Below are 25690 nucleotides of genomic sequence, written 5' to 3'. Positions count from 1 at the left end.
CAGAAGACAGGGAAGTGCTGAAGGCTTCTCATTCCTAATGTCAAGAACACATGTGGAAGGACAAACTGCTGACTGGGCTTTAATTCTCCAGCTTCCTCCTTCCTATCATTTCGATATCAGCTCCTACTTCAGCCAACTTATACCAGGAACTAAGAGAGGAGGAGAAAGGAACCCTCTCTGATCTCTTCCAACTTCAAGGCTATGTTCCACTATCTCCCTCTGCACCCCCATCCTGTAGGCATATCCTGCCAATAGATGGTAACAAGCCACCAATTGTTCCTTGAAGATTGCCTCTTACTGTGCCTTGGCCCACTGGAGAGTTTCATATCAGCACCTTGTTTCCAGGCTTCCATCTCCTTTTCTTCAGGAGACAACCAGAAGCACCAAATAGCTGTAATAGAGGCATTTTCCACTCAACCTTCTCAAGTTTGCTGGGCCAAGAACAGAAGCAAAACCCAGAAGAACAGGTACTTTCTGTGAAAAGGGGGATCTGGTTTCAAGACCTTTGTCTCAGGACTGCTTCCAACTCTCATGTTAAAAGCTACTGGACAAAACAGAGAAGCAGTTTTGGGGCAATGGCCATATAACAGAATTGTAGAATGGTTTGGATTGGAAGGGACCTTCAAGATCACCTAGATCCAACCCCCTGCATGGGCAGGGACACCTCCCACCAGCCCAGGTTGCTCCAAGCCCCATCCAACCTGCCCTTCAACACTTCCAGGGATGGGGCTTCACAACCTCCTGGGGAACCTGGAGAAGAGAAGGCTGAGGACAGACCTTATCAATGCCTACAAGTGTCTGAGGGTGGGTGCATGGAGGCTGGAGCCAGACCCTGCTCAGCAGTGCCCAGGGACAGGACGAGGGGCAACGGGCACAGGCTGGAACATGGGAAGTGCCCCTGAAAGATGGGGAGAAACTTCTTGGCTGTGAGGGTGACAGAGCCCTGGGACAGGCTGCCCGGGGGGGCTGGGGAGTCCCCTTCTCTGCAGACATTGCAACCCCCTGGATGCAGCCCTGTGGGATGTGCTCCAGGGGTCCTGCTTTAGTGAGGGAGCTGGACTAGATGATCTGTAGAGGTCCCTTCCAGCCCTGACAGTGCTGTGGGACCACTGTCATTCATGCCAAGGGACAGTCCACCTGCTCTGCAGTCAGCACTGCAGCAGGATGAACGCAGGAAGGTGGCAGTCAGGGAGCTGGGAGGGGGAGTCACACAACTGGATGGCACCTTGGTGGTGTTATCTATTAGCTGCATGACAGCAGGCTACCACTGAGAAACCTCCTTGCTTTTGAATGTCACCTTTCCCATTTTTCTTCTCTAGCTCTTTCCTGCCATCTGGGAAGCTGACACTCGTGCCATGCAGTGTATGTTTTTAATTGCTATTATAAAATAGTAAACAATTCAACTGAGAATCTCAATTTATTGGAATCACAGAGCTGATCTTGAGTGCAAAGTAGATGTAAAATGGATAAAAGCTTCCTGATTTTAAAAAAGCCTGATAGTTTTGCCAAAATCTGATACACAAATGAGGGTGACAGGGAAGTTGCTGTCTCTTTCAGTCACATCCATGAGTTTTGTCTTTGCCATATATTGGTATTTTCTTTTCTGTTACCTGAGAAACAGCAGTAAGACAGAGATGAAACTGCTTTTTCATCTCTGGAAGAGACTTTCAAACACCACAATGATGGATCAATAATTTCTCTGGATGTGGTGTGATGGTATAGGGGAAAAAAACCCAAGAGTGAAACATTCAGATCCAATAGTGACAAAACACATTCAGAAACACAGATCTTTAAATCTTTTGTGGTATCAAAGTCCTCCTGATAAAAAGACTGAAGAAAAGCTGGGAAAACAAAGCACTAAACATTTTGCAGAACATAGTGACCTTATTGACCTGAGAGTGTCAGACCTAATTAAACTAATAGGAAGTATTTTACTTCTATATTTATGTCAGAGCCCTCACTTAATTTACCAGTCCCATCTAGATATTCTTTTCTCAGTGAAAAAAATCAGGGTTACCATTTTAATGTAACAAGCATTAGAAGAACACTGCAAAATTCTGGAGCAGTCTCACAACTGAAAGAAGACTTTTGCCTTTGAAGGAGGCATGTTAATTGGGTGGATCTCAGTTTCTCAAATTTACATTATTTCATTGTTTTCACTGAAAGCCACAGCAAGTAAGGTGAAATATTCTTAAGAAGATAGAACAGCTGACCATTTTTGTATATCTATATATTTATGAATTCAGCTAAATAAACACTTTAATCTCAACTAAGCAGCACACTGAAGCTCTACAGCTAAGCTTTGGTGACCTTCACTTTTACAAAATTAAAGAGATATTTTGGAGAATCAATGCAAAACAAGCCCCCCAGACTTGATTACTCAAGTAATTCTAGTAACTGAATAGAAGGATGAGAGGAGACCTTGAATATGAGAAGAAAAGACTGAGCAATGTGCAGAACACTGACTTGAGCAATGTAGAAATAAGACAATGCAGCAAAGGGAAAAAAAAAAAAAGACTATACTAATTTGTACTCACAACAGGCCTCCTAATTGGCTGTGTGCACGTCCTGGCTGAGCTGCTGTGCTGGGGTGAGCTACAGGTTACTGGGTTCATTTAGCATGGACTAATGATCACTTTTCTTTTAAATGAAGAAACATAGAAGAGAGGGACGTGACATCAGAGTTTTGAAGTTAACTTCTACAACAACCAAAGCTGATTATTGCTTGAGCTCACAGAAGCCTGGGAGAATTTTTCACTGTGTTACTAAACTCATCATATCTGTGCTTAGGTAGGAGATGATTACGTGGTGCTAGCAGAATGATGTGCTTTCTGGCTGAGGTCAACTACTTACAAAATTTGAAGAAGGATTTTCTTCCATTCCTTTCCTTTTATTGAAGTGTCCAAGTTGCCAAAGCATACTGTAAGTTTTCAAATTCACAGGAAGGAGCAGCCAAAATGCAGAATATGCTGACAAATATTTAATTCAGTGAAATAATCAGAGATGTTCTTCTCTCCCCTCTTTTTTTTCTTTGAGAAAAAACCCAACAACTATGGAAATGATACCAAGCAGGTCACAATTATAATAATTAAGAGGAAAAAATCCACTCTGGATGTACAAAAGCAAGTATCCTAGCTCAGTCATTCCCAGAAGTGTCTCACATACACAGACATTTGAAGAAGGAAAGTGGTGATCTCAGGGGTGATTTAGAAAGTCACACTTGTATCAGTTCCTTCAATTGTAGATAAAAACCAAAAGCACACTGATTTTGAATAGCAAGCTGAGGTTGAAATCTTTTTTAGGTTTCAATAGCAAGGACAGAGAGCTTTTTAAATAATACAAATTACTAATTTTCTTAATACAGCATCAGTATAATAACTAATTTTGACCTGTACCTGTGTACTAGCTTTCTATAGCAGCAGCAGTGACAGCTGTGACACTCTTCAGGTCCCAGTTCAAGAAGCAATTCTCACCTATGTATGTGACTCCATCACTTAGGTATTATCTCCCATTGATGCTGGAGGTAACTACCTGGACCCTCAGGATCTACTTAAACAAGTCAGGCTTGTGCTCAGTAAGCAAGCTGGGGACTCAGCCTCACCTTCTGCCTCCACCACAAGCACAACCTTCTCAGCCATATCCTACAGCTCCCTAAGAGCTTTATGGTGTCCCAGCTACTTTCAGTAGACAAGCTGGTTAGTTCAGGTCTGCCTTTACTACACAGCAGTCCCAGCAGCAAATGCAGTGGTGACTTAGCTAAAAGTTTTCATGGGATTGGAAGAAACACGAATCACTATAAAACATCTGTGCGTGTGTGTGTCTGTTTTTTTAATTAGATGGCATGGCATTAGGGTGAGATAAAAAATGTAGCAGCATTCTCTACCAATGTAGAGAGACCACTGACAGGAGCTAACCTGTAAATGACTGCAGAAAAAGGAGACAGCAAAAGCCATCAGAAGCCTGGTTTCAGAACGAAGCTTGAGGAAGTAAATGGGATAAATAATGGCAAAAAAAGAAGTATTAAATAGCTGTATTTGATACTTAAGAGTAGAACTATTACTGGCTTTTAAAAATCAAGACATTGCACAAGCCATTCTCTCACATGCACAAATTATAACTTTAATAAGGAAGTTTCTCTCAACTGCCAAGAATCCTTGAAAATATTACAAGAAAGATTAAAAATAAGCAGAATTAAATGTAATTTACCAACCTTCTTGTAGTCTATTTTATTTCCTTTTCCTCGTGCCTTAAAGAGAAAGAGAGATTTTCATGTAAGACACATTACATACTACAAACTAGAGCTGCATAAAGAATAAAGAATGCAATTAAAAGAGCTACTGCTTTAAATATAACCAACTTCCCTTAGGAATCTGACATGGAAAAACCTAAAATACAACCAAATGTGCAACCACCTTGCACAGCACAGCTCTGTTTCACACGAGAGCTGCAGATACTCAATGTAATTTTTAGGGTTTTTTTTTATCATGACTTGTAGTTAAAACATTTGTTGAATCCAAAATATTTTGGTCCTAAGAAACCACGCTGTTGGCATTGATTAATCTCTCCCATGGGATTCTGAAATAAACTGTATTCATATCAGCAATAATAGGATTTGATTTCTTAAAAGAGAAGTCTCTCTGCACCTGTAGTGATTTGCACACAGTTATTAGTCTAGAGCTCTCAAAAGGGGATGTCAGGACCGTGTCAGCACTACCAGACCTAGGCTAGATGGGCTAATGGTGCTTTTGGTTTAGAACTGTACTTAAGTGCACAGCATCACCCTTCACTTCAGCAGCAGATACTTTAAACCTGTGACTCCCAGCACGTTCAGAAACAAGTATGAATACATTTTGAACTTCCTCTTGCCCAGATGCAGGTGACACTGCTATGTAAAACGAGGCAGCACTTCTTATCTCCCTGTCTCTTGTTAGACTGATGGGCAGGACAGGCTAATTTTGTAGAGCTAAACTAAGTATGGAAGGGAAAAACTGTAAAAACAATATGAAACAAACAGGATTTCCCCATAAAAATCATCATTCTCTACACATAACCAACACCAGCTGAAACCCATTTAAACAGAACAGTCAGGATTGATATTTAGGAAAATTCACATCATTAACATTCTTAGAAGAAGCTAGACCAGATTCCTCCATTTTGTCACAGTGAGGTAAAAGAGATGTCTGTGTCTTTCTCACCCAGGGGCAGTGCTCTGCCAGGCCCAGAGCATTCCAGCTTGAACAACCTGAAGCTCTTCCCTTAGTTTGCCCAGGAAGGTTGTGGAAGCCAGGTTGGATTGGGCTCTGAGCAACCTGCTCTGATGGGAGGTGTCCCTGCCCACGCAGGGGGGTTGGAACTAGATGATCTTTAAGATCCCTTCCAAACCAACCTATTCCATGATTCTATGATTCTAGGTCCAATCTAGCTGTATCATTATCACTTTGGTCAAATCCAGCTCTTTTCAGACACACTGAGAAAAAAATCACCACTGTTTCTTTCCCTCTGGCCTCCACAAGGGAAGACCACAAACCTAAACTCTTCTGGAGCTTATCTCCTGAAAGGATGTAGATTAGGACCATTGCCTCTCTGGGTCCTCTGTGGGAGCTTTGGAGAGGAGCCGACCAAGTGGCCTAAGAAGAGCTGAGGCTTGCAGTGAAGAGGAACACTATGTGGCAAGCACATCTTTGAAGAGATGTTGCTGAGATGACACAGATTTGGAAAATAAATTTTTGCAAGGAAGGAAAAATAAAGCAGAGAAAAGAACCATCAAGAGACTAAGCAAAAAGAACAGGAAAAAACCCAGCAGATAACAAAACTGATTTCACTGAAAGAGAAAGGAGACTGATCCACAAAACCTCTTTACTACTCTCTTTAAGCTTCTTAAGAGTCAGCTTTCCTAGAATGCTTATTAAGAAAACAGCCTGATAGCATCTGGGAGTAGCAAAATCACTGCCAATAACTGCTTCCTTATTTGTGTATTCCCATCTCTTTGATTTGCCAACTTTTATTCATACCAGTTTTTATTCATATGGCTTCTTCAAGAGAAATCTAGTAGTTACACTGTAGATCAGAACCTACCAGAAACATGTTCTTTAACAAACGACTGCCTAGGCATCGACTCACACTGCAGCAGAGAATCTGCCCATCTGTTTGAGGAAGACACTTTTTAGTCCCAGCAATGCCAGCAGAGGTGTGCTGAGCTGCCTCCTCCTGCCTACCACACCTGACAAACAGCAAGAATTCTGCTCTGTTCCTCTGGAGCATCAGAGTCCATGGCAGTTGTGCTTCTCCAAGAAGCAGCCTTACCTAACCTGTGCCTTCTTTACCACAACTGCACCTTTGTTTTTCTTAAATTTCTTTTTATCTTCACAGTATTTTTGGCTTCTTTGACATCCAAATCAGAACCTAACCTTCTCAAAACACATATACTTGGAGTTGATGCAACCTTCCACACCTGGATATCTGATGTATTTTGCTCTTTCAAATAAAGAGACAAGGGGGCTTTTAAAAGGTTAGAATCATAGAATCATCATAGAATGGTTTAGGTTGGAAGGGACCTTCAAGATCATCAGGTTCCAACCCCCTGCATGGGCAGGGACACCTCCCACCAGACCAGGTTGCTCCAAGCCCCATCCAACCTGCCCTTCAACACTGCCAGGGATGGGGCAGCCACAGCTTCCCTGGGCAACCTGGGCCAGGGTCTCACCACCCTCACACTCCAGAATTTCCTCCTCATGTCTCACCTCAATCTCCCCTCCTCCAGTTTTCATCCATTCCCCCTTGTCCTATCAGTAACCTCTCTGGTAAAAAGCGCCTCCCCAGCTTTTCTGTAGGCTTGGGACTGGATGATCTTTAAGGTCCCTTCCAACCCAAACCTTTCTGTGAGTGTGAACATGTCTTCAGCTCAGCAGCAGAAAGGTGCACCTGGCTGCCTCCTTTCCAAGGTTACCTTTGGAACAGTGACTGTATCCAGACCTCTGACATGGGAACTGTGGTGAGACTCCACAGCAGGTCAGGCATCCCTCATGCCCTCTCTGAAGACTGCTTTCATCTAAGACAGGCACTGGGTGCTAGCCTCATGCCTTCTGAGCAGTGTATCACTGAGGAGACTACTAGGTGCGATCAGGCTCTCCTCCTCCACTTTCTTTAACTCCAAGACTTTCCTGCACGAGGAGGAAGCTGCCAAGAGGAAGTTGGCCTGAAGTTGTGCCATGGGAGGTTTAGATTGGATATTAGGAATAATTTCTTTATTGAAAGAGTGGTCAGGCCCTGGAACAGCTGCCCAGGGAGGTGGTTGAGTCACCATCCTTGGAGGTATTCAAGAAATGTGCAGATGTGGCACCTCAGGGCATACTCTAGTGGCCAAGGTTGTGAGGCTTTTTGTGGGTGTTTTTTGGTGGAGTGTGTGGTTGGCTGGGTTTGTTTGGGGTTTTTTTCTGTGCTGAAGGTTGGACCCAGTGATCTCAGAGATCCTTTCCCACCAGGATGATCCTGTGATGATTCTGATGAATGCTTACATGGGCAAACAATCAAAGGAGAAAGGCAGATTACTTAGCAGTAATTAAAGGCCCATAATGTGATTTCCATATGCATAGTCATAAACTCAGCTACCAAGAAGAATTCTACCTGACAGAGTGAGTGCATGGTGTGTGCTTTGCCTGTTTAATCCACACAGATGACACTGCACCAGAGGGTGGCCTACAAGCATCCTCTTACTGGTCCTGCCAGGATGAGAAAGTCTCTGGTTTGAGTGCTTGGGCTATGCTGAATGTCACCTAGTGAGTGGGACTACAGATGGTATCTCAAAGAGTTTGTACTTAATGAAAGAGAATTTTCCTTTCTAAATCAACACAAGCTAAGAAAGGCTCCTGGAAGAGCTTCCCTTCATACTGAGCTAAAGTAGTGCTTTTCAGATACTTTTGCACAGTGCATGTCACTCCTCCCTTCTCCCATCCCCCAGATCTGCCTTTCAGAGAGAATTGCTTCAATTGTTTCTATAATGCCCATGTTTGGTAGGAGAATTAGTAAGCAGGCAGACGGCACCCCTGGAGTCCTGCAAGCTCCTCTAGATTCTGCAGATGGGAAAACATTTCAGAGCTTTTATACCCTGTGCTGTGGTAATGCCATTCTTCTCCAGCTGCAATCCAAAGCCATTTCCATTCACCTCGCATATGAGCCTTGTGGTGAGACTGGAGAATTCCAAAAGTCCTTGTCACACTTTATAAACTACCAACCCTGAATTTATAAATGACAAAAGGTCTGCTTCACTTTCAGATCCCCCAGCTCTTAATAAGTTTGCAGGTTCTGCATACGCTTCCCCAAATTTCACTGCTGAAGAGCCTATTATGCCTCTTGTGTGTGGTATGTGAGGGCAGGACACAACCTGGCCATCAGGAACAGAACTAGGCAGAGGCTCAGACTCCACACCCTCTTATCCCAGTGTCTTGCTTTCAAACCAGCCAGGGCAGGTGCCACCTGCAGGCACTTCTTGAATGTTTGCACAGAGCTAGCTTCTGACTGAAGGCAGCAGCCTTTCTACTGAGGAATCTGTGTAAGAACGGCAGGAATTTCCAAGTGGCAGTCATCACTGCTGCTCAGACAGACAAAACACGTCTGACTGACGCAGGAACTCAACAGAATGCTTAATTTTGGTCATTTTGGTGTTTTCTCCTTCCCCGCTGTCTCCTATAGTCTTCATCTATTTGTATTTCAGCAATACCCAGGAAACTATTCACGGACCTGAATCCTGCTGTGCTACATGGTACGTAGCACCATGTACACCATGCAGCTATCTTCATCTTATTGCCTCCCTCATTTAAGGATTTGAGGAAAATAACAGCTGAATGAAGAGAATGAAAAGAAGGATATCAGCCAGCTAGATCTCGTGGTGGTCGGGAAGCCAAGTCCCCCCCAGATCTTTCCCTCTCCATCCAAAATTACTCCTAGAGCTCCTAGAGCCAAGTCAGCAGAAGGAAATGTGTACCCACCTTTCAACCACAAGTTCTCTGCTTTAAGCTGCCAGTGAAAGTAGCTTCAAACTAAGATGTGGGACTGCACAAGTAGTGCAGAGGAACAGACATATGCTCCAGGCAAATGAATCTACACTGACACACAGAAGTCTGACAGAACTTGACTGCCAGGTCCCTAGATTTCCCCCCTCATGAAAGCATGAAAGAGAGAGGTATTAAGCACTGGAGAGCAGAGGTAACCTCTGTGTTGTCTTGTACATTGTTAGCTTCTAAGTTTCTCTGCAGATTGTATAAATAGGAATGACAACACGAATGGCAAAAGAAATTCTAGGGAATTCCAAACATTTACCTCTCTGATCTGTTCAATCCATGCCTCCCTTCCAAGAAATTCCTGATGGAGGACTGCAGGAGCAGAATTCAAACTGAAGGCCATAGTGTCACTAGAACTTTCTTTAACAAATGGTTGGAGGTCCGAATGTAGCTGAAAAAGAAGAACACCTTTCTTCAGTTTCCAGGGACAGTCTGTACATACCCACCCACTCAACAAATTGAGGTCCATGTCCTGGTTCTATACCTACCCACCACTTTCTGCTTGGACACTTGCACTTTGGTTACACTTTTTCAAGTTTGGGGGAGGGACAGTAAGAGGTTGAAAGCATTTCAGTGGCAGAAAGTTGTGGTAAAGAGAAGCATGTAGAGAATCTGCAAAGAAATGGGTAAAGGACAGCTTGCAGAGCTGGGCAAGTGGTGGGATGTAGCCAGGTATGTGATTGTTGAGTGGCAGGAAGCAGAACAGGAGAGAATGATCCAGTATTTGCTGGGAAGAGTATCAGTTTTTAATCTCTGAAGGGAAATACTTTCTACTTTTCAGTACCCAACTGAAAAATGATGCAGTATGACCCTCCTGACAAAAGAAACTTTACATAGGGAGGTGGTTTCTATGAAAATTATGTGATCCTTTATACACAATTATATGTCAATAGTGAATGTAGTAATATTAAAGCATACACAAAATATTAAGGGTACAGTCTGCACTAGAAGCAATTTACTGGCAGAATTGTACCTGATAATAGCATATTGTGGCATTTCTACAGCAATAAAATTGTGCTTTATAAAACCACTTCCTCCTCCTGGAGGAACCAGAAACTGTCTGAACCAATTCAGCTACAGGGGTGGGAGGCCTGGCTGCTTCTCCCCAGCTACATCTACACTTGCAAGTAGCGCAATACAGTGGGAGCAGATCTTTAGGGCAAAACTAGAGTGCCAGGGATCCAAGTTCCACACTGTGTTTTCCTTCAGACTGGCTCCACCTGTGGACTGAAAGACTTTTAATGGAGGTCAGAGGCCTTTTCTGGGAAATCCTGCTGCTGCAGAGGTGTAGGCTGCTTCTGTCCATATGGGATGACCTCCCTCCTTATCCCCCAGCTACCACCTTGGGAAGTTACCTCCATGGCAGATTATCAAGAAGGAACACATGCAGGTTTTCAGCAGGTTTTCAGCATGCAGCTCCTGCCTTAGCCTGGGTTGAGTCTCTTGGTAGCAAACCCTGCAACAGTGGCAGCTGAGACCCAACATAGGGTCCTCCTGCAACCCCTGCTACTGGGACAGTGGCTTTAGGAAGAATGTAGGAGTAGAGAAGGAAAAGTTTTAAGCTGCTACAGAAAGAGGGATGTTAACAGGGCCTTGAATGAAGTAAGTTGCCAGGAGTGTGATTTTGCCAGAGCAGAAACACTGCTCATACCAGCAGTTTCTGCAAACCTCTTCATGCTGGGCAGCAGCCCATCCTCTGAACACCACTGACCTGCTGGCAACAGTCTACAGCACAGTGGCAGCATGTGGCAGAGCTCAAAAGGGACACATCTTACAAGTCTCTCTGGACTGAAGATCCCAGAAGGAAGGGAAAAGTACCTTATGACTCAGGGACATGTGCTTCCCATACTGAAACGCCATGTCCTGAATCTCTGCACTGTGCTTGGCCAGCTCCATTGCAGCCTGGCAGCTCTTGGCCAGCAAGGCACTGTGTGACAGGAAAACCTGCTCCTTCCATCCTGAAATGCCAATATCATCTGTAAGGCAGTTCTCCTGAAAAGGAAACAAAGGCTAACATGAAAACACCAAAACTGCAGCTGCGGCAACTCGCAGAAGTTAGCAGTGTGGCACAGGGTAAGGTGCCTCTGCAGTGAGTAGCAAAGCTCCTGGTGCCAAGGTGACAACTGAGGAATGACACCTTGGGGGTGAGTAAAGTATCAGATTAAATATATTAGCAGCGACAACAAACACCTTCATTTTCTGCTCAAAAAGTACAATGCAAAACGGGTGGAGCTGTCAACGGATTCCACATAAATCCTTTTCTTAATGACTGTATCAGTACACTGAACATTGACAGTCAATTATACTCCTCTTGAGGTACTGGGGAGAAAAAAAAAGAAGACAAAAAAACCCAAACCAAAACAAACTCAGAGTATGTTGGCTCTTCAGTCCCTTGCCAGTTAGGATGAACTAACAACCCCAAACAAACTTGAGAAGCCCCTAACATTTTCTCCTTTGTAGTCAAGGAAAAAAGAATTACAAAAGGTATTAAAAATCCTCATTGAACTGCACTGGAAAAATGAAGGGCTGTGGGGGATGACTTGCACCTCTTCCACTCCCACAGTAAGGTTGAGGAATGACTGAAAGCATTAAAAAATAAGTAAGCAATGCTGTGATTCAGAAATGTCAGGTATTAACATTCCCAGGGGACTGATTAAGATCTCAGTGATGCCTCTAGTGAACTTTATCACCTCGACTGTAAGGTCAGAGACACACAACACTTCTCAAAGTCCTTTGTATCCAAAACGCTAATTTGGATTGCTTTCCACAGAGCGTTTTAATTAACACAAATCCAATCCTTTCCCCTAAAGCCCAAATTCCACTGCAGCTCCTTTGGCTCACAAGGTGTCAATATGCCACTATTCTTCAAACGGGTCTTCAAAGCTAGACATACTTGTAATCCTTTTCACATCCACGTCACTGTCACACCTTTAGGTACCCCATAAAGTGGGAAAAAAAAAAGAAACCAGAAATGACCACATTTGTTTTGCTCAGAAAAAACCCTCTAAAATCAGTAATGAGAAGCTACAGGAAAAAAATTGAAAGATATACATGTCGTTAAAGTTTGTAACTTCTCAGTTCAGTGCACAAGAAGCCAAAAGGTATTATTTAGAAGAGTAACATAAAAACCCCTCTTACATAAGAAGCCTTTTCCCTCAAAGTGACGTCAATTAAATTACTCAGAAACAAGCAAGAAGTAATTCTGTGTGACCCCACAGTTTCTAGCAAGGTATTATCTGTCCTGAAATCAGTAACAAATGAAATAGAATCCATCCGTTCGGCTCTAATTTTCCTCCCTTATGGATATCACCCAGAAGTGCTGGGTTACAAGGGAGAGGATAATTTGAGACTAATGGAAAAAGTAGGAGAATTCTGCAATGCCAAGTAACTCAGAGCTGTATCAAAACGTCTTCGCTTTCAGACATCCTAGTAAGTTCTACAAGGAAAGTGAAGAACAGAGAAACCACATGTTTGGTATTAGGTGTATGGTAACTTACAAAGTCAAGCTGCAACTTTCCTCATGTTTCATTTTACTGGAGTATTTTTGTTTTAATATCTTAACTCAGCCCAGAGCACGTGTAAATTCCCACGACTGGCAAAATGTCAAAATGAGCATTTAATTCAAGTAGTTTCCTATATATCAAGTCTTTTTGTCTTCACTCAAGATATACATGCATTTATTTTAAATTTAAAATCAGGAGCTCTTGGAAGACGCAACACAATCTTCTCCCTCAACAACCAATCTGCTCAGCAAAAAGCCAGTATTTACTAAAATTTGCTGAAAATTGGATGTGATTTTTAAAATTAGTTGTTGTAACTCCAACCAAGACAAAAATATTCTAGAAAGGTATTCTGAAACAATTCATGAAGTTAAAAAAATCTTTCAGGAGGCACATAAGTTGAAAATGGTTGCTAGCCAGAGTCTCTGAGCAGTAACAGAGATGTGGACATCATGAAGTGTCAGCTGCAGGACCTGAAGAAGCTTGCACAGTCATTGCAACTTGACATATGCACAGAAATTATTTCCAAGATTTGTTACAAAAATATATTCTTCTTCAACAAGTTTAAGTTTCAGCAACAGGACTGAAAACTATGGCATAAAAAGTTACTGTCCCACTTAGTGAACTTATTGGTGTCCCTGCCCATGCAGGGGGGTTGGATCTAGATGATCTTTAAGGTCCCTTCCAACCCCAAACATTCTGTGATTCTAGTTAGTAATTGACAGAAACACACAAATATTTTTAAAAAGCATTTTAAAGTTTTAGCTTAGGTAGTTCAAGAACTTCTACTTTACATAAATAAAATCCAGTGCAACCAGGAATCTCTCTACCAGTAGCAAAACATCTTGCACATGGTTCACATAAGCCTCCAACAGATGTATTCCTGCTGGCTGAACATGGCAGGGCATGTTTTATTGGTCTATTAATACATGCCTCTACTGCTTTTGGAGGAGCAAGGGTGTCTGCAAATGGGTCAATAAAGATTGTCACCAACTACCTAATGCTTCTATTGTGACACTGTAAAAAAAAAAAACACAACTATTTTTTAAAAGTTTGAAAAATGATAATAAATGTAAATATCTCTCCACATCTGTTACTTTTAAATCTCTCTGGAAAAGCTTAGGATTTAAAAGATCAAAAGCAGTAAACAAACAGCATTGGCCTTCTTTCTAGCCATGTTTTTCTTTTTCCCTTCTGACACACTTACCCATTCTTTTCACAGATGCTCTCTACTAAAATTCCATATTTTATCCTCCCCTTTTGTCTTGCAACAGAAACATTTGTTGTAAAAAAAATGTGAAAGCTCTGACTCCAACTGCTGCCCTGCTAAAAGGTGGTTTATATGACTCAAAATACATTTTATTTCCCTCTTATGGTAAAATTTATAAGCAAATCCTTTGCTTATAACATTGACAGCAGTCCAGTTGATGGATCCAAAACATTACTCCCCAAAGCAGGACTGGTGACCAAACATCAAATAATACAGGTAGTCTGTATTTTACCAGAAAAAAAGCCCTCAACAAAACAACAACTTTTCATTAAAAAAATGTATATTCAAAAATAAATATCTGTTGGCTCACTTTTTGATACAGTGAGTACTGGCCACAAATGTATTTCTTTTTAAAACGTGTTTTACATATTAGCTATATAAAATTTTCACACAATTGCATTGAAAATGTCAAAAATACCTAAGAGCCCTTCTGGCCATCAGGGAAACATGTTGGAAATGGTATTGCCATAATTACCACTCCCATTCTGACACCAAACATGAGTGTTGGTAAAGCACATTCAGCATCAGTAGATATTCTGGAGGTGAGGGAAAAACCAGCCTATGGCAGTTTCCTCATGAAAATGTCTATAGACTTTAGGATTGCCAGAATGGTCTGGCAGGTAAAGCACAAGAGCCAACGTGTTCAAGTTCTACTCTCAGTTCTGCTGTTTGACCTTGAGCTTCCCTGTATCTCTTGCCCCCCGTTCAGTGAACTGACAGGGATGTTCAATCACTCTTCATGAGGATTTGTTAAATGATCTGGGATACTAAGACAGAAGCTTTCTAAAAATGTGACAGTATTCTGTGAGTTAGCAAACATTTCAGGAGCCTTAGTCTCCTCAAAGTAGGAAAGAGACTCGGTGCAATGTTTTCCTTTTAAAAACAGATACCACAATCATGACTGAAGGCCAGATTAGACAACTTTTCATCTTGGTAATCACTGAAGGTACCATTTTTTATTCCTAAATTAGACCCAGATTTAGGGAAGACAGAGTGGAACTGGGAAGAGTGTCCTTCACTCACAGAATTTTGGGTTGCAAGGGGATTTAGAACATAAAGTTGCAAAAGTTGATCACATCACCCCATTCTGCCTCCAGCTCACAGACCAAAAATATTAGTTTAAGCCACTAATGCAATGTGTGAAGCCACAGCAGCTATTTGTTAGGTTGAACATCAGTGGCAGTCCTAACCATCATGCTGCCTTTGCAACCAAAGCCAACACTTTGTAGTTTGGTTTGTCACTTCAAATAAAGATGAAAAGTTAAATAAGATCTTTATTTTCCCTCTTTCCCACAGATCTAATGACTCTCTAGGCAGACAAGATGAAGAATGACCAAACAGAATGTACTAAAACGGGATGGCTGCATGTGGTTTTACAGAGAAAACAAGTGCTAATGAGAGCTGTCAAGTAATTATATCCACCCTACATCTTCAGGAGTAAATAAGGTCAGTCTTATTAGGGCAAATTATTCTTTCAGTTTTCCTACTGACTCATCCAAATCAACTGAAACAATTTTTTGGAGTAAACATGAACTTAGGGTCTAAGAGGAGAAAGATGAATTTTGCAGAGTTATTTTTCTCTAAAGTAAAAGATGAAACCATCTAGGCAGACATCTAGCAAAGCTCAAAACAACCTGGTGCAAAATTATTCTGTTTTATGGTACTGAGGAGCTTCGTAACAACTGCATTAAAGACATTTAACATATGAAGTACAGTTTTCCTGCCTCAAGAAGGAAAAAAAATAGAAAAGGTGAGAAGATATCTTTCTGCTTTTCCAAATTTAAGAAATTCCCTGCAATGAAAATGCCACTACCAACATCCCTATGCCCTACTCTTAAGAAGAAATAAAAGCCTGACATTGCAGATTTAGTTGTGGAGGAGACTGAAGCATTTATCTTACTTCTAGGAACTGTAGTTCTCCTTTTTGTTTCAGTCAAATTGCAGTTAGGGATGGAGGAAAGATGCACAAAGGCTACAAATAAGATGGACCAACAACTGACTGAGTCCATTTGGCAATCTTTGCTAAAGAGATGTCCAGGACACGAATGGGACACTTCCTCAGAAAAAGAGTGCAAGGAAAGCAGCAGGAATATGTCTCATACACAACATGGAACCAAATTTCCCAAAGGACAAGATTAAAAAAACCCACAACATAATTCAAGTAGATCTCTTGTTTGTTCCAGGTCTCAGCCATGAACTAACCATTAAGACTAACCTTACATACTGTCATGTAATTTCCATTATCTATTATGCCACCATACTAATGGTGTTTGGAGTTGACTGGGTTGCCCTTAGGAAGGTTATACTGTATTTTTAACATCCCTTAGACAGAAAGACTCACTGAAATAAAATAAGTCTTTGCTATTTGTGATTGGGCCAGGGCAGGGTAAACATCATGCAGCTGTGCTTAGTTTATCTCACACTTCCCTTGCAACCTACACATGTGGTGTTTGTGCTTCAGTAACCCAACTGAAAATAAACAGAAAACAAAAGACTAAGAAAATTAGGATTAAGACCTTCTGCAGTGGCAGGAGCCCAAAGGAATTCACAACATTTCTCATTTATACAGGGGCCACATCTAAAAGAAAATGCAGTTTCATTGCTGAGGTGAACTTGTAGAGCTTTATTTGCACACACAAGTAGTTGTTTTTAAATATATCTGGGATCTACTTGTATTTAGAAACCTGGTTGAATGTGAAAAATAGGATTTCAAGCATTCTTTGCAAATACCTCAAAGACCTTATCTATTCTGACATATAATGCTGTGCACAGGAGCAACCCTGAAGGCTGCAGTCTGTTTCTCCAGGGGTTATATACAGCAGGTGCAGGACTACCAAGCTCCCAGCATCTCATTGCTGCCACGCTCCCACCCAGGGTCCCCTCCTCAGGCTGGCTCTGCACACACTGGCCCGTGGCCCCAGGTGTCTCCCACATGTGCCATTATTGCATTCCTGCTCCAGGCTCTGGCTTCCTCTGAGGGGAGAGCTCAGCTCATCAGTGTGATCACTTCCCACCTATCTGGTTTCCATCAAAATGAGAGAGAGAAGCTGAAATTAGGTTAGTTTGCAGAGAATCACAGAATGGGTTGGGTTGGAGCTTCAAGACCATCCAGTTCCAACCCCCTGCATGGGCAGGGACACCTTCCACCAGACCAGGTTGCTCCCAGCCCCAACCAACCTGCCCTTCAACACTGCCAGGGATGGGGCAGCCACAGCTTCCCTGGGCACCCTGGGCCAGGGTCTCACCACCCTCACACTCCAGAATTTCCTCCTCATGTCTCACCTCAATCTCCCCTCCTCCAGTTTTCATCCATTCCCCCTTGTCCTCTCCCTCCCTGCCCTTGTCCCAAGCCCTCCCCAGCTTTCCTGGAGCCCCTTCAGGCACTGGAAGGTGCTCTAAGGTCTCCCTGGAGCCTTCTCTTCTCCAGGCTGAACACCCCAACTCTCCCAGCCTGTCTCCAGAGCAGAGCTGCTCCAGCCCAACGATCATCTGTGTGGTCCTCTATTAACATGTCTTTCCTGCTGCAGGGCAAGAGACAGATACTGATCACTGGTGTCTCTAGTTTGCCCATGCCAACTCCTGCCATGCTTGCATGGTGACTCTTGGTGGAGAAGATGGCAGTGCTGCACTTCAGGACCAGCCTCATATTGACACTATCAAAAGGTGAACATCAGACCTGATGTAAGTCTGAGAGAAAGCATTTTGTAAACATCTTTGGGCTTGAAAAGGAGAGATTTATGAATGATGTTGACAACATTGTAACAAATTCCTCTAACAGAGCCTTGACTACAAACCTCTGGGAGGGTTTGGGAAGCCAATACAAAGACATGCCTAAAGCTCCTGTTAATGACACCTGATACTGTTTTATTAAGCACTCACAGAAATAAAACAGTCCCTCCTTGAGCATTTCTAGAAACTTCCATCAGAGTTCACAGGTGTCATAATGATGTTACTGCTGAAACTCATTAGGACTGCAGCTAATTCTCTTCCTCCCTCTGCCCTCTCCTTTGAAACAGATCACATTTATTGTACATTATTGTACATGACTATTGTACATAGTCATACATTAATATCACCAAACTTCTTGAGTATGTAAAACTACCAAAACTCTTACCTCAGATGTTTTTGAGTTTTCATAATAAATGCCTTGAACTAAGTCACCAATAGCACTTGAAATGAGTTCCACAACCTGTAAAAGAAAAGGAGAAAATTACTTAACATCTTTAATTATCACCAAATTTACTCAACAAAGCTACTGCCAGATTTCCAGAGAGGTAAATGGTCATGATTTTCCTTGCAGGAAGGTAGCTGTGAAAGCCTGCAGGATTTACTAGGATATATTCTGCACAACCATGATCTTGTCTCTCTGCTAAAACCTCTGCTACAGGAACTCTTCTATCAAAGTTTTAATATAAATGAAAAACAAGACTTTCCCCCCCCCCCCTAAAGTGTGAACTATAGGGTGTATTCTCATAAGGACATTCACAAGAACTAATAAATCCCAGTTCATGAATATGAGACAGTACCTCGTCTGGGCTTTGCTTTGTTTTGTTCTTGTTTTTGTTTTTTTCCTGCCAAGTAAACACTTCCCAATATCTCTCACTGGGAGCTGTTAAAATTCTAATCTTCCTGGCTAAAACAGAAAAGTCAGAATCCATGGAAAGGTAACCTTTCAAATGTGATCATTTGGTATTCAGGTGCCCTGGGAATGCACTGTGGATGTATTTAGTGCATGGCCTGAGGCTCAGCTGCACCACATCCACTGAAAGTCTGCAACACGGGAATGTTTAAATCAGATTTATCAATCTGTATTATCTTCAGGGTTCAGGCTTTTTTATTTTATTCAAGTGAAGCCTAAAAATCTGAACTTGATCCAGAATGTAAAACAAGCAGTTCACGGTCTCCCTGGAACTACTGTACAATTTAAAGTCGTGCACATGAACTGTCTTAATTGGAAGAAAATACTCAGATTTATTGTAAAATTAAATGCAGGCATTTCAAATAAGCTCACCTTAAGGCTACCCCTTTAGTTACTCACAAAGTTTTAATTTCTTGAAGGTTTAATTTCCTATGCATGAGTCTATATCTGATTCCTCTTTTTGCTTCCTAAAATTCAATGTAGCTCTTATTGAATTAAAAGATTTTGTTTCCATTTTTTTTATCATTCTTGTAACTGAAGACAAGAAGCCAAATGATAAAACCCCTCACAGAAAGATATTTTAACATTTAGGCATATTTTATTTGACAATAAAACCACATTTGTATGCTAGTTTTGAGTACTAGCAGAAAGGTTGTGCTTTCTTTTTTTTAAACACTGGTTCATATACATATTCATAGACACAGAGCACGAGCTAACTTTAGAAATGGTGCTGATTAAAAGTCATGTTTTTTCTTGCAATGCATATGGGTTAATTTGCAAGACCTATAAAAACAGCCTTAAAAAAAAAAAATGGGAAAAAAAAATAGAAAAAAAAAATCACATTGCCCTTTAGGAAACTCAATACCAAAGAAATATTGTAGCAATATGAGCTGCAGAGGAACTGAAAGGACAATGATCCTACAGTGTTACCAGATGTGTTGAGTTATTTAAGTGGGGAACAGAGAAAATGAGGGGCTTTTTTTTTTTTCCAATTCTTCTTTTTTTCTCCACACCCCCCATTCCCCCCCTTTTTTTTTTTTTAAGGTATCAGATAAGCCCTATTCCCAAATCCAGGAGGCTTGAGTATCGCCAATAGGTCTATGAAAGTCTGTAACTAAATGCCCAGGATCAGATTGTATTACAGTTTATACAAGCAACATCCCAAGATTCTTCTGATGGCTGGGACACATAATACAGATCAATCACTCACTAAAAAATGTTATGGTTTGTGAAATGGTCTGAGCTCAGAGACCTGCACTGGTAATACGAAGAGGAATTTACAAAGACACTGAGTCCTACTCTAAATGTCAAAGTGATAGTATGAACTTTTAACAATGCATCTGGCTCTGGCTAACCAGACCTTTTCCTCTCTCGCCTGAAACTCTAGACAGAGCAGGACCCTGTTTTGGGGTTTCTTTTTTCCATCTCTCCTCTCTCTTTTTAGTGCAACTCTGCTCTCAAAGGCAATTTTAACTGACTTGGTGAAGCATTTGTGAACAATTGTACCTCTTCCTCCTATAGCTTATAAAACATCTTAGGAAAATTATACATCCACTATTTAGAAGAATCCATATATTAGATACCATTAGGCCTTTAGTGACATACTGAACACTGTATGTTAGCAAGAATTAAATACTAATATGACCTCCCTTCTTTCCAAATACCTCATTTTTTAAAAAATACTGTTTTTCTAAAGGTAAATGCAAGGCCATACAGATCACTACCAGGAATGAAATTCCAGTTTCAGGAGCACAGTGGGATGCTTGCATGAGGCTCCGTTACTTCATCAACCCTTTATCTGATCTATGAAAAGCATCTGCTTCAGAACATCAGTGGCCTGGGGTCCTAAGCACTGGGGAAAGAAATGAAAAATGAGGAAACCAGGTAATTTTTCTCTGCATCCCAAGCTGACATAGAGGGAGAAAAATTATTACAGATTTAGTAGTACTCATGCAGTCATTGATACACTGACTGGTTCTTATGCAGCGCGTTTTATCACAAAATTGGAAACAAATCAACACCCACTGTTAAACTAATTTCCTCCTGCTTCATATGGGGGAAAGCAGTGACAGGGAACTGGTTTTCCCCAAAATCTTGCCAGTGGAAGAACAGAAAACAGCATCCAAGTTGTCTGTATTCTCATGGGTGCCTTTCTGCCTGGCCAGCACCCTGTTCCACTTGCTGAGACTTTGGAGAAGCAAGTTTGAAGAGCAGGAAAGGTAGATGAAAACTCAGATGCTCCCAACTGCTTCTCTCCCTCTTCTCATTTGAAGGTTGAGCTTTGTTTTAAGTAAGTTTAAAGCCAGGGAAAGAGAAGAAAGAACTGCCAGAATTAGTGCTTTAAAACAACAGCATCTCAAAAGAGACCAAAGGCAGCCCATTTATAATGTCTCTTCTCACTATTTTTCCACTCCTCTACACATTTTGAGAGGGCTGGTCTCTCTTACACACTCCAGAGAAGCAGGAGTAACATACTGAAGGAAAACAAACTTCCACTCTATTTTTCATTTTCCACTCTGCATCAGCATCTTCCAAGGCGTTATGTTTTCTGCACCCCAGGAGATGACCAGTTCCTTGCAGGGGACAACTGAAAACTCATGCAAAAAGTCACATCCTCACGTGCTCTGCAACAGTTCTGCAAAGGTTTTGAGGGTTTGTTGGGTTTTGTTTGTCTGGGCTTTGTTTCCCCCTAAGGAGGTACTACTTCAACACCTTTTGTTGAGACCTGATCTATTCTGCTTTTAAAAGGTCAACACAAAGGCCATCAATTCACGATGCACACAGGGAAATGAGATGGATCATTAAAGCTAAAATCTCTCCTACTCTTCAGGCAGACCAAGTGCATAACACGAGGTAAATTCTGGACACAGCATGTGATACCTGCTTCCACAGCAAGATAGAGCTCATGCTCTGACCTCTCTGTTTTAAGCAACTTTAAAATAGTCCAGAAGCCTGTGCTATGTTTCAATGGCAGAAGAACTCTGTAGGCATGAAGATCAAAAGCTTGGTGAAACTTAATTTGCCCTTTTCTGGTACAGTAATTTATTTATCAAAAATGCACAGCTTTAGCCCTTCAAGGTTCTTTAAATTTACTTTGACTCCAGTTTCTTAAGCTTAGATTTTCTAAATATTGAAGAAATAAAACAAAGCATTGGTAGTTTTCTTAGTGGTTCAGAAAATTACTCAGGATGCTCAACCAGCTACAAATTGAATTTCCTCCCTCCTTTTCCTGAACCCAGACTAAATCTTCCAGATAGCTCACTCAGAACCCATCTGTCAGATAATTCAGGGTTCAGAATTCTCTATAAACATTCTGTGCACACGATGACACATAATAGGGCCACAGATTCACTGTCATGGGTACAACAACAGTTCTTGCTTGCAGGTGATCACCCTGGGCAATCCAGCTGTGTCTGCAAAAAACAGGCAAGCATTTAAATGAAGTGAAAACTTTAAAGCTAGTATGACTACAGGGAAATTGCAGAATATTACATTTTGGTACAGTACTTTATTTGAAATTAGAAGATAGGATTCAGACTCCTTCAAGCACAGTAAAAAGAACTGATTCTTGGACCTACTCAGTCCTTACCAGCTCTGGAGCCCTCAGCACAGGAGAGACATGGAGCTATTGGAGAGAGTCCAGAGGAGGCCACAAAGATGATCCTTGGGCTGGAGCAGCTCTGCTCTGGAGACAGGCTGGGAGAGTTGGGGTGTTCAGCCTGGAGAAGAGAAGGCTCCAGGGAGACCTTAGAGCACCTTCCAGTAGGTGAAGGGGCTCCAGGAAAGCTGGGGAGGGGCTTTTCACCAGAGAGAGCAGAGAGACAACAAGGGGGAATGGTTTTAAACTGGAAGAGGGAGATTTAACTTCAATATTAGGAAGAAATTCTGGAGTGTGAGGGTGGTGAGACCCTGGCCCAGGGTGCCCAGGGAAGCTGTGGCTGCCCCATCCCTGGCAGTGTTGAAGGGCAGGTTGGATGGGGCTGGGAGCAACCTGGGCTGGTGGGAGGTGTCCCTGCCCATGCAGGGGGTTGGAACTGGATGGTCTTGAAGGTCTCTTCCAACTCAAACCATTCTATGATTCCTAAGCACACTGCATGAAAATAAGACATTGCTGCCATCAGTTTAGCAGCTCAAGCACTTTGTTCCCTTTACTTGTTTTCAAAACATTTTGTTTAATGTTCAGGGTAACATGACCCTGCACATGCATTTTCTTCCTGTTCTTCATTCTAGTTTAGAAAAATTAAAAAAAGGAATGAAACAGAGCTCCATTAAATGTCTGGTGGTTTTATTTTAAATTCAACAGCTGAAATGGAATTGATTACACAGACCATGCTGCTTCAGAGTAGTAAATACAGTGTCTCTCCAGACTCTACTGGATATATTCAAGGGGAACATCAAGGAAAGGATGACACTCTTGAGGGAAGACAGGAAACAGCACAAGGAGGAACACAGCAATGGATACTGTTCCTCATCCTTCCCAAGTTCTACTTGACAAACTTCCACAGCTTTGCCAAATTCCTTTCAAGAAGGACCTCAAGTAATTTCTTCCTTTCTTAGTCATTCTCTTACTGTCTCTTTGGGCTCCTGGTCTTGAAACAATATCCTTTCCTCACACTGTGAGCTGCTGTGACAGACCCTACTCCTTGCTGCTGATAAGTAGACTTGAAAATGTACTGAAACTTCTCCATACAAGTAAAGAAGAACATTAGATAGCCAGCAAACATTATAGACACAGATAACAGTTCCTTCAACTTGCATTTGACTTCCCTCCTCAAAAAAATGTTAAGGTTTGGAAAAATTTCCACACTTAAAAATTCCATGGAAAGCTCCAAAAATTAAATGTTCTGTATTTGAAACATTGCAACATGAGGAAGCTAAAGGCAAAACTCAGTAAACAGCTGAAATTCGATTTTGACTGTTCAATAATACCTAAAAAAAAAAGGGAGAAAAATCTCTAAGGAGTTCCAAGGACATTGAAATTCAATTTTATTTCCTGGTAATCTCCTCAAACGTGATTAGTCACACAGGTTACTAAGTGTGCCAGCCTACATATTTATTTTTTTTAATGTAATGTTTATTGAATCCTATTTGATTTACTATTTGAAATCATCTTGAGCTTCACTGTTTTTTGAAGCTGTCTCTCTGTTAGTTGAAACACACAGAAAGGACTCCTCCCTGTGATTGGCTTTCTGGTTAAATTTAAATGCTCTTGGAAAACACATTTATGGTTTTCTTCACTCTGTTAATGGTGTAAAGTAGCAAAATACAATATGCAATGTGAACACATTGCCCAAGCTCACTTACTTGATTAAAAGGTACTTCCTAAACATTAAAAACCCTCTTCAAATCAGCAGCAATCAATTTGAATATTGTTAGTATTGTCAAATACCTACTTAAGGTCAGTCACCTTGAGGATTTCCAGCTCTGTTAAGTTACTCTTTTATGCTGATGCAACACTATCCAAAAAAGGGGTTTTCACTAGTGTGAAGACTTTTAGTGCAGAATTTGGTAATTTTCCTTAATGATAACAAAACCAACAGCAGAAATATCCTTTTCCTTTCTCTGCCTCCACATGGCACCTTATATTAATATTTTGCAGACTCAGTGCAGCAGAACCTTGCACTGAAGCACCCAACCAACTGTTGATGCGTGATTCAGGTTAGGAGAGTATGTGGTTTCTGCTGCTTGACCCTTTTGGAGAGGGTCAATTAATTACACATCTCTATAAAACAGTGAACAAAGATATCATGACTACAGCATTCTGCAGCTATAAATAAATGACACCAAAAACCATGGCTAAAAACCACTGCTTCCAGTCACACTAGAGCAGACAACCATTCAACCGGGACAGTTCACAAATGAATTACAGATTAAACTCAATTTAAAAAAATCTGATCAGCTCTGAGATGACAGAAATGGTACCTGTAAGCGATATTAACTATTTTGCGTAGATTGCATCTGAATAAAAGCGAATCAAGAGTTAATACCATTTAGCCCCTGACAGATGGAACCAACTGAACAAAGCTGCAGATGTTAAACTAGCAAATCAACAACCCTCTGTACCAAGAGTAGCAGCAATCAGATTCCAGACTCCAAGTGAAAAGCTGCTGAATTTCAAAACACTAATATTCATGACCAGTTCCAGTCCATCCAAAGATTGATTCTTCCTAGCCAACACGATGTCAAATACCTCAGTGTTTTCTTTAAAATTACAGTTAACTTCTCTACATTACTGCCATAATTTTGTGCACTGAAGCCACTCCAGATGTAAAGGCACTTTTACTAAATATTTGACCCTGGGAAGGTTCTTTCTAAAGATAGCTTTACAGTAGTGCAAAAAGAGGGGAGATACATGATCTAGTACAATGTGTATAAACACCTGATGGGAAAGGATGAAGAAGAGGGAGTCAAATCTGTATCAGCAGTGCCCACTGACAGGGTAAGGCCACGGGCACAAACTAAATGAAATTCCATCTGGACACATGAAAACACTTCACTATGAGGGAACCAAACAATGAAACAGGTTGCCCAAAGGAGCTGTGAGGTCTCCATGTGTGGAGATATCTAAAAGCCATCTGGACATGGTCCTGGGCAACCTGCTTTACCTGACCCTGCTTGAGCAGACAGTTTGGACTAGAAGATCGCAAGAGGTCCCTTCCAACTTCAAGCACCCTGTGATACCAGCAGCAGGTGGATGAGGACCACAGCTGATTATCCATACTCACATCTGCAGCACCAGTAATAGCAACTTCTCTTGTCTTTGAAATAATAAAACAAAGGCTGCAAAGGTGGTGTCAAATATGTTCTTAGGGAAGGGTTAAGTTTACTGAGTATCCTGGGAACAGATTTCCCTTCTATGACTAGTTAAGTTCTTGGGAGACTAAGAAAAGTCATCCAGACGTATTTTACATTCTTATCACTATTGCTAACAGCTTTGAATTGCAACTGAATCATCACAAAAACCTATTATCACTTTCAAAAAGTGTATGCTCTGTTGCAGTTGTAGTCCAGCTACTGTGACCTTCAGTCCTTCTGCAAAATCATCAACTGCCTTGGCACCAAAGTCCACCTCTACAACCAAATATGTCCTAAGATCCTACCCACCCAAAGATGGATGTTAACATGTGTTAAGTTCTCACTCAAAAAAAAAAGCCTGTTTGAGATAATGCTGTTAGGACATTATTTGAGCAGAAACAGGTTTGATTCTTTTTATCCTACTATGCTC

At 41.5% G+C, this 25690-nt stretch overlaps 1 protein-coding gene across 1 annotated transcript in view; it reads right to left on the bottom strand.

The window, feature by feature from the left end:
• The window catches only part of PDSS2 (decaprenyl diphosphate synthase subunit 2), a 111836-nt gene that overhangs the window by 6255 nt on the left and 79891 nt on the right, over positions 1 to 25690 (bottom strand). The window contains exons 4-7 of the mRNA XM_051613157.1: positions 17941 to 18015; positions 10875 to 11048; positions 9316 to 9447; positions 4211 to 4246 (exon numbers count right to left, since the gene is read on the bottom strand). Coding sequence (XP_051469117.1) covers positions 4211 to 4246; positions 9316 to 9447; positions 10875 to 11048; positions 17941 to 18015 — 417 coding nt within the window. The remainder of the gene's footprint in view (positions 1 to 4210; positions 4247 to 9315; positions 9448 to 10874; positions 11049 to 17940; positions 18016 to 25690) is intronic.

Source organism: Apus apus, chromosome 3, assembly GCF_020740795.1.
Source record: "Apus apus isolate bApuApu2 chromosome 3, bApuApu2.pri.cur, whole genome shotgun sequence".
In the NCBI taxonomy this organism is placed as follows: Eukaryota; Metazoa; Chordata; class Aves; order Apodiformes; family Apodidae; genus Apus; species Apus apus.
The sequence above is the reverse complement of the archived record's forward strand: the minus strand, read 5'-3'. Positions and strand labels throughout refer to the sequence as shown.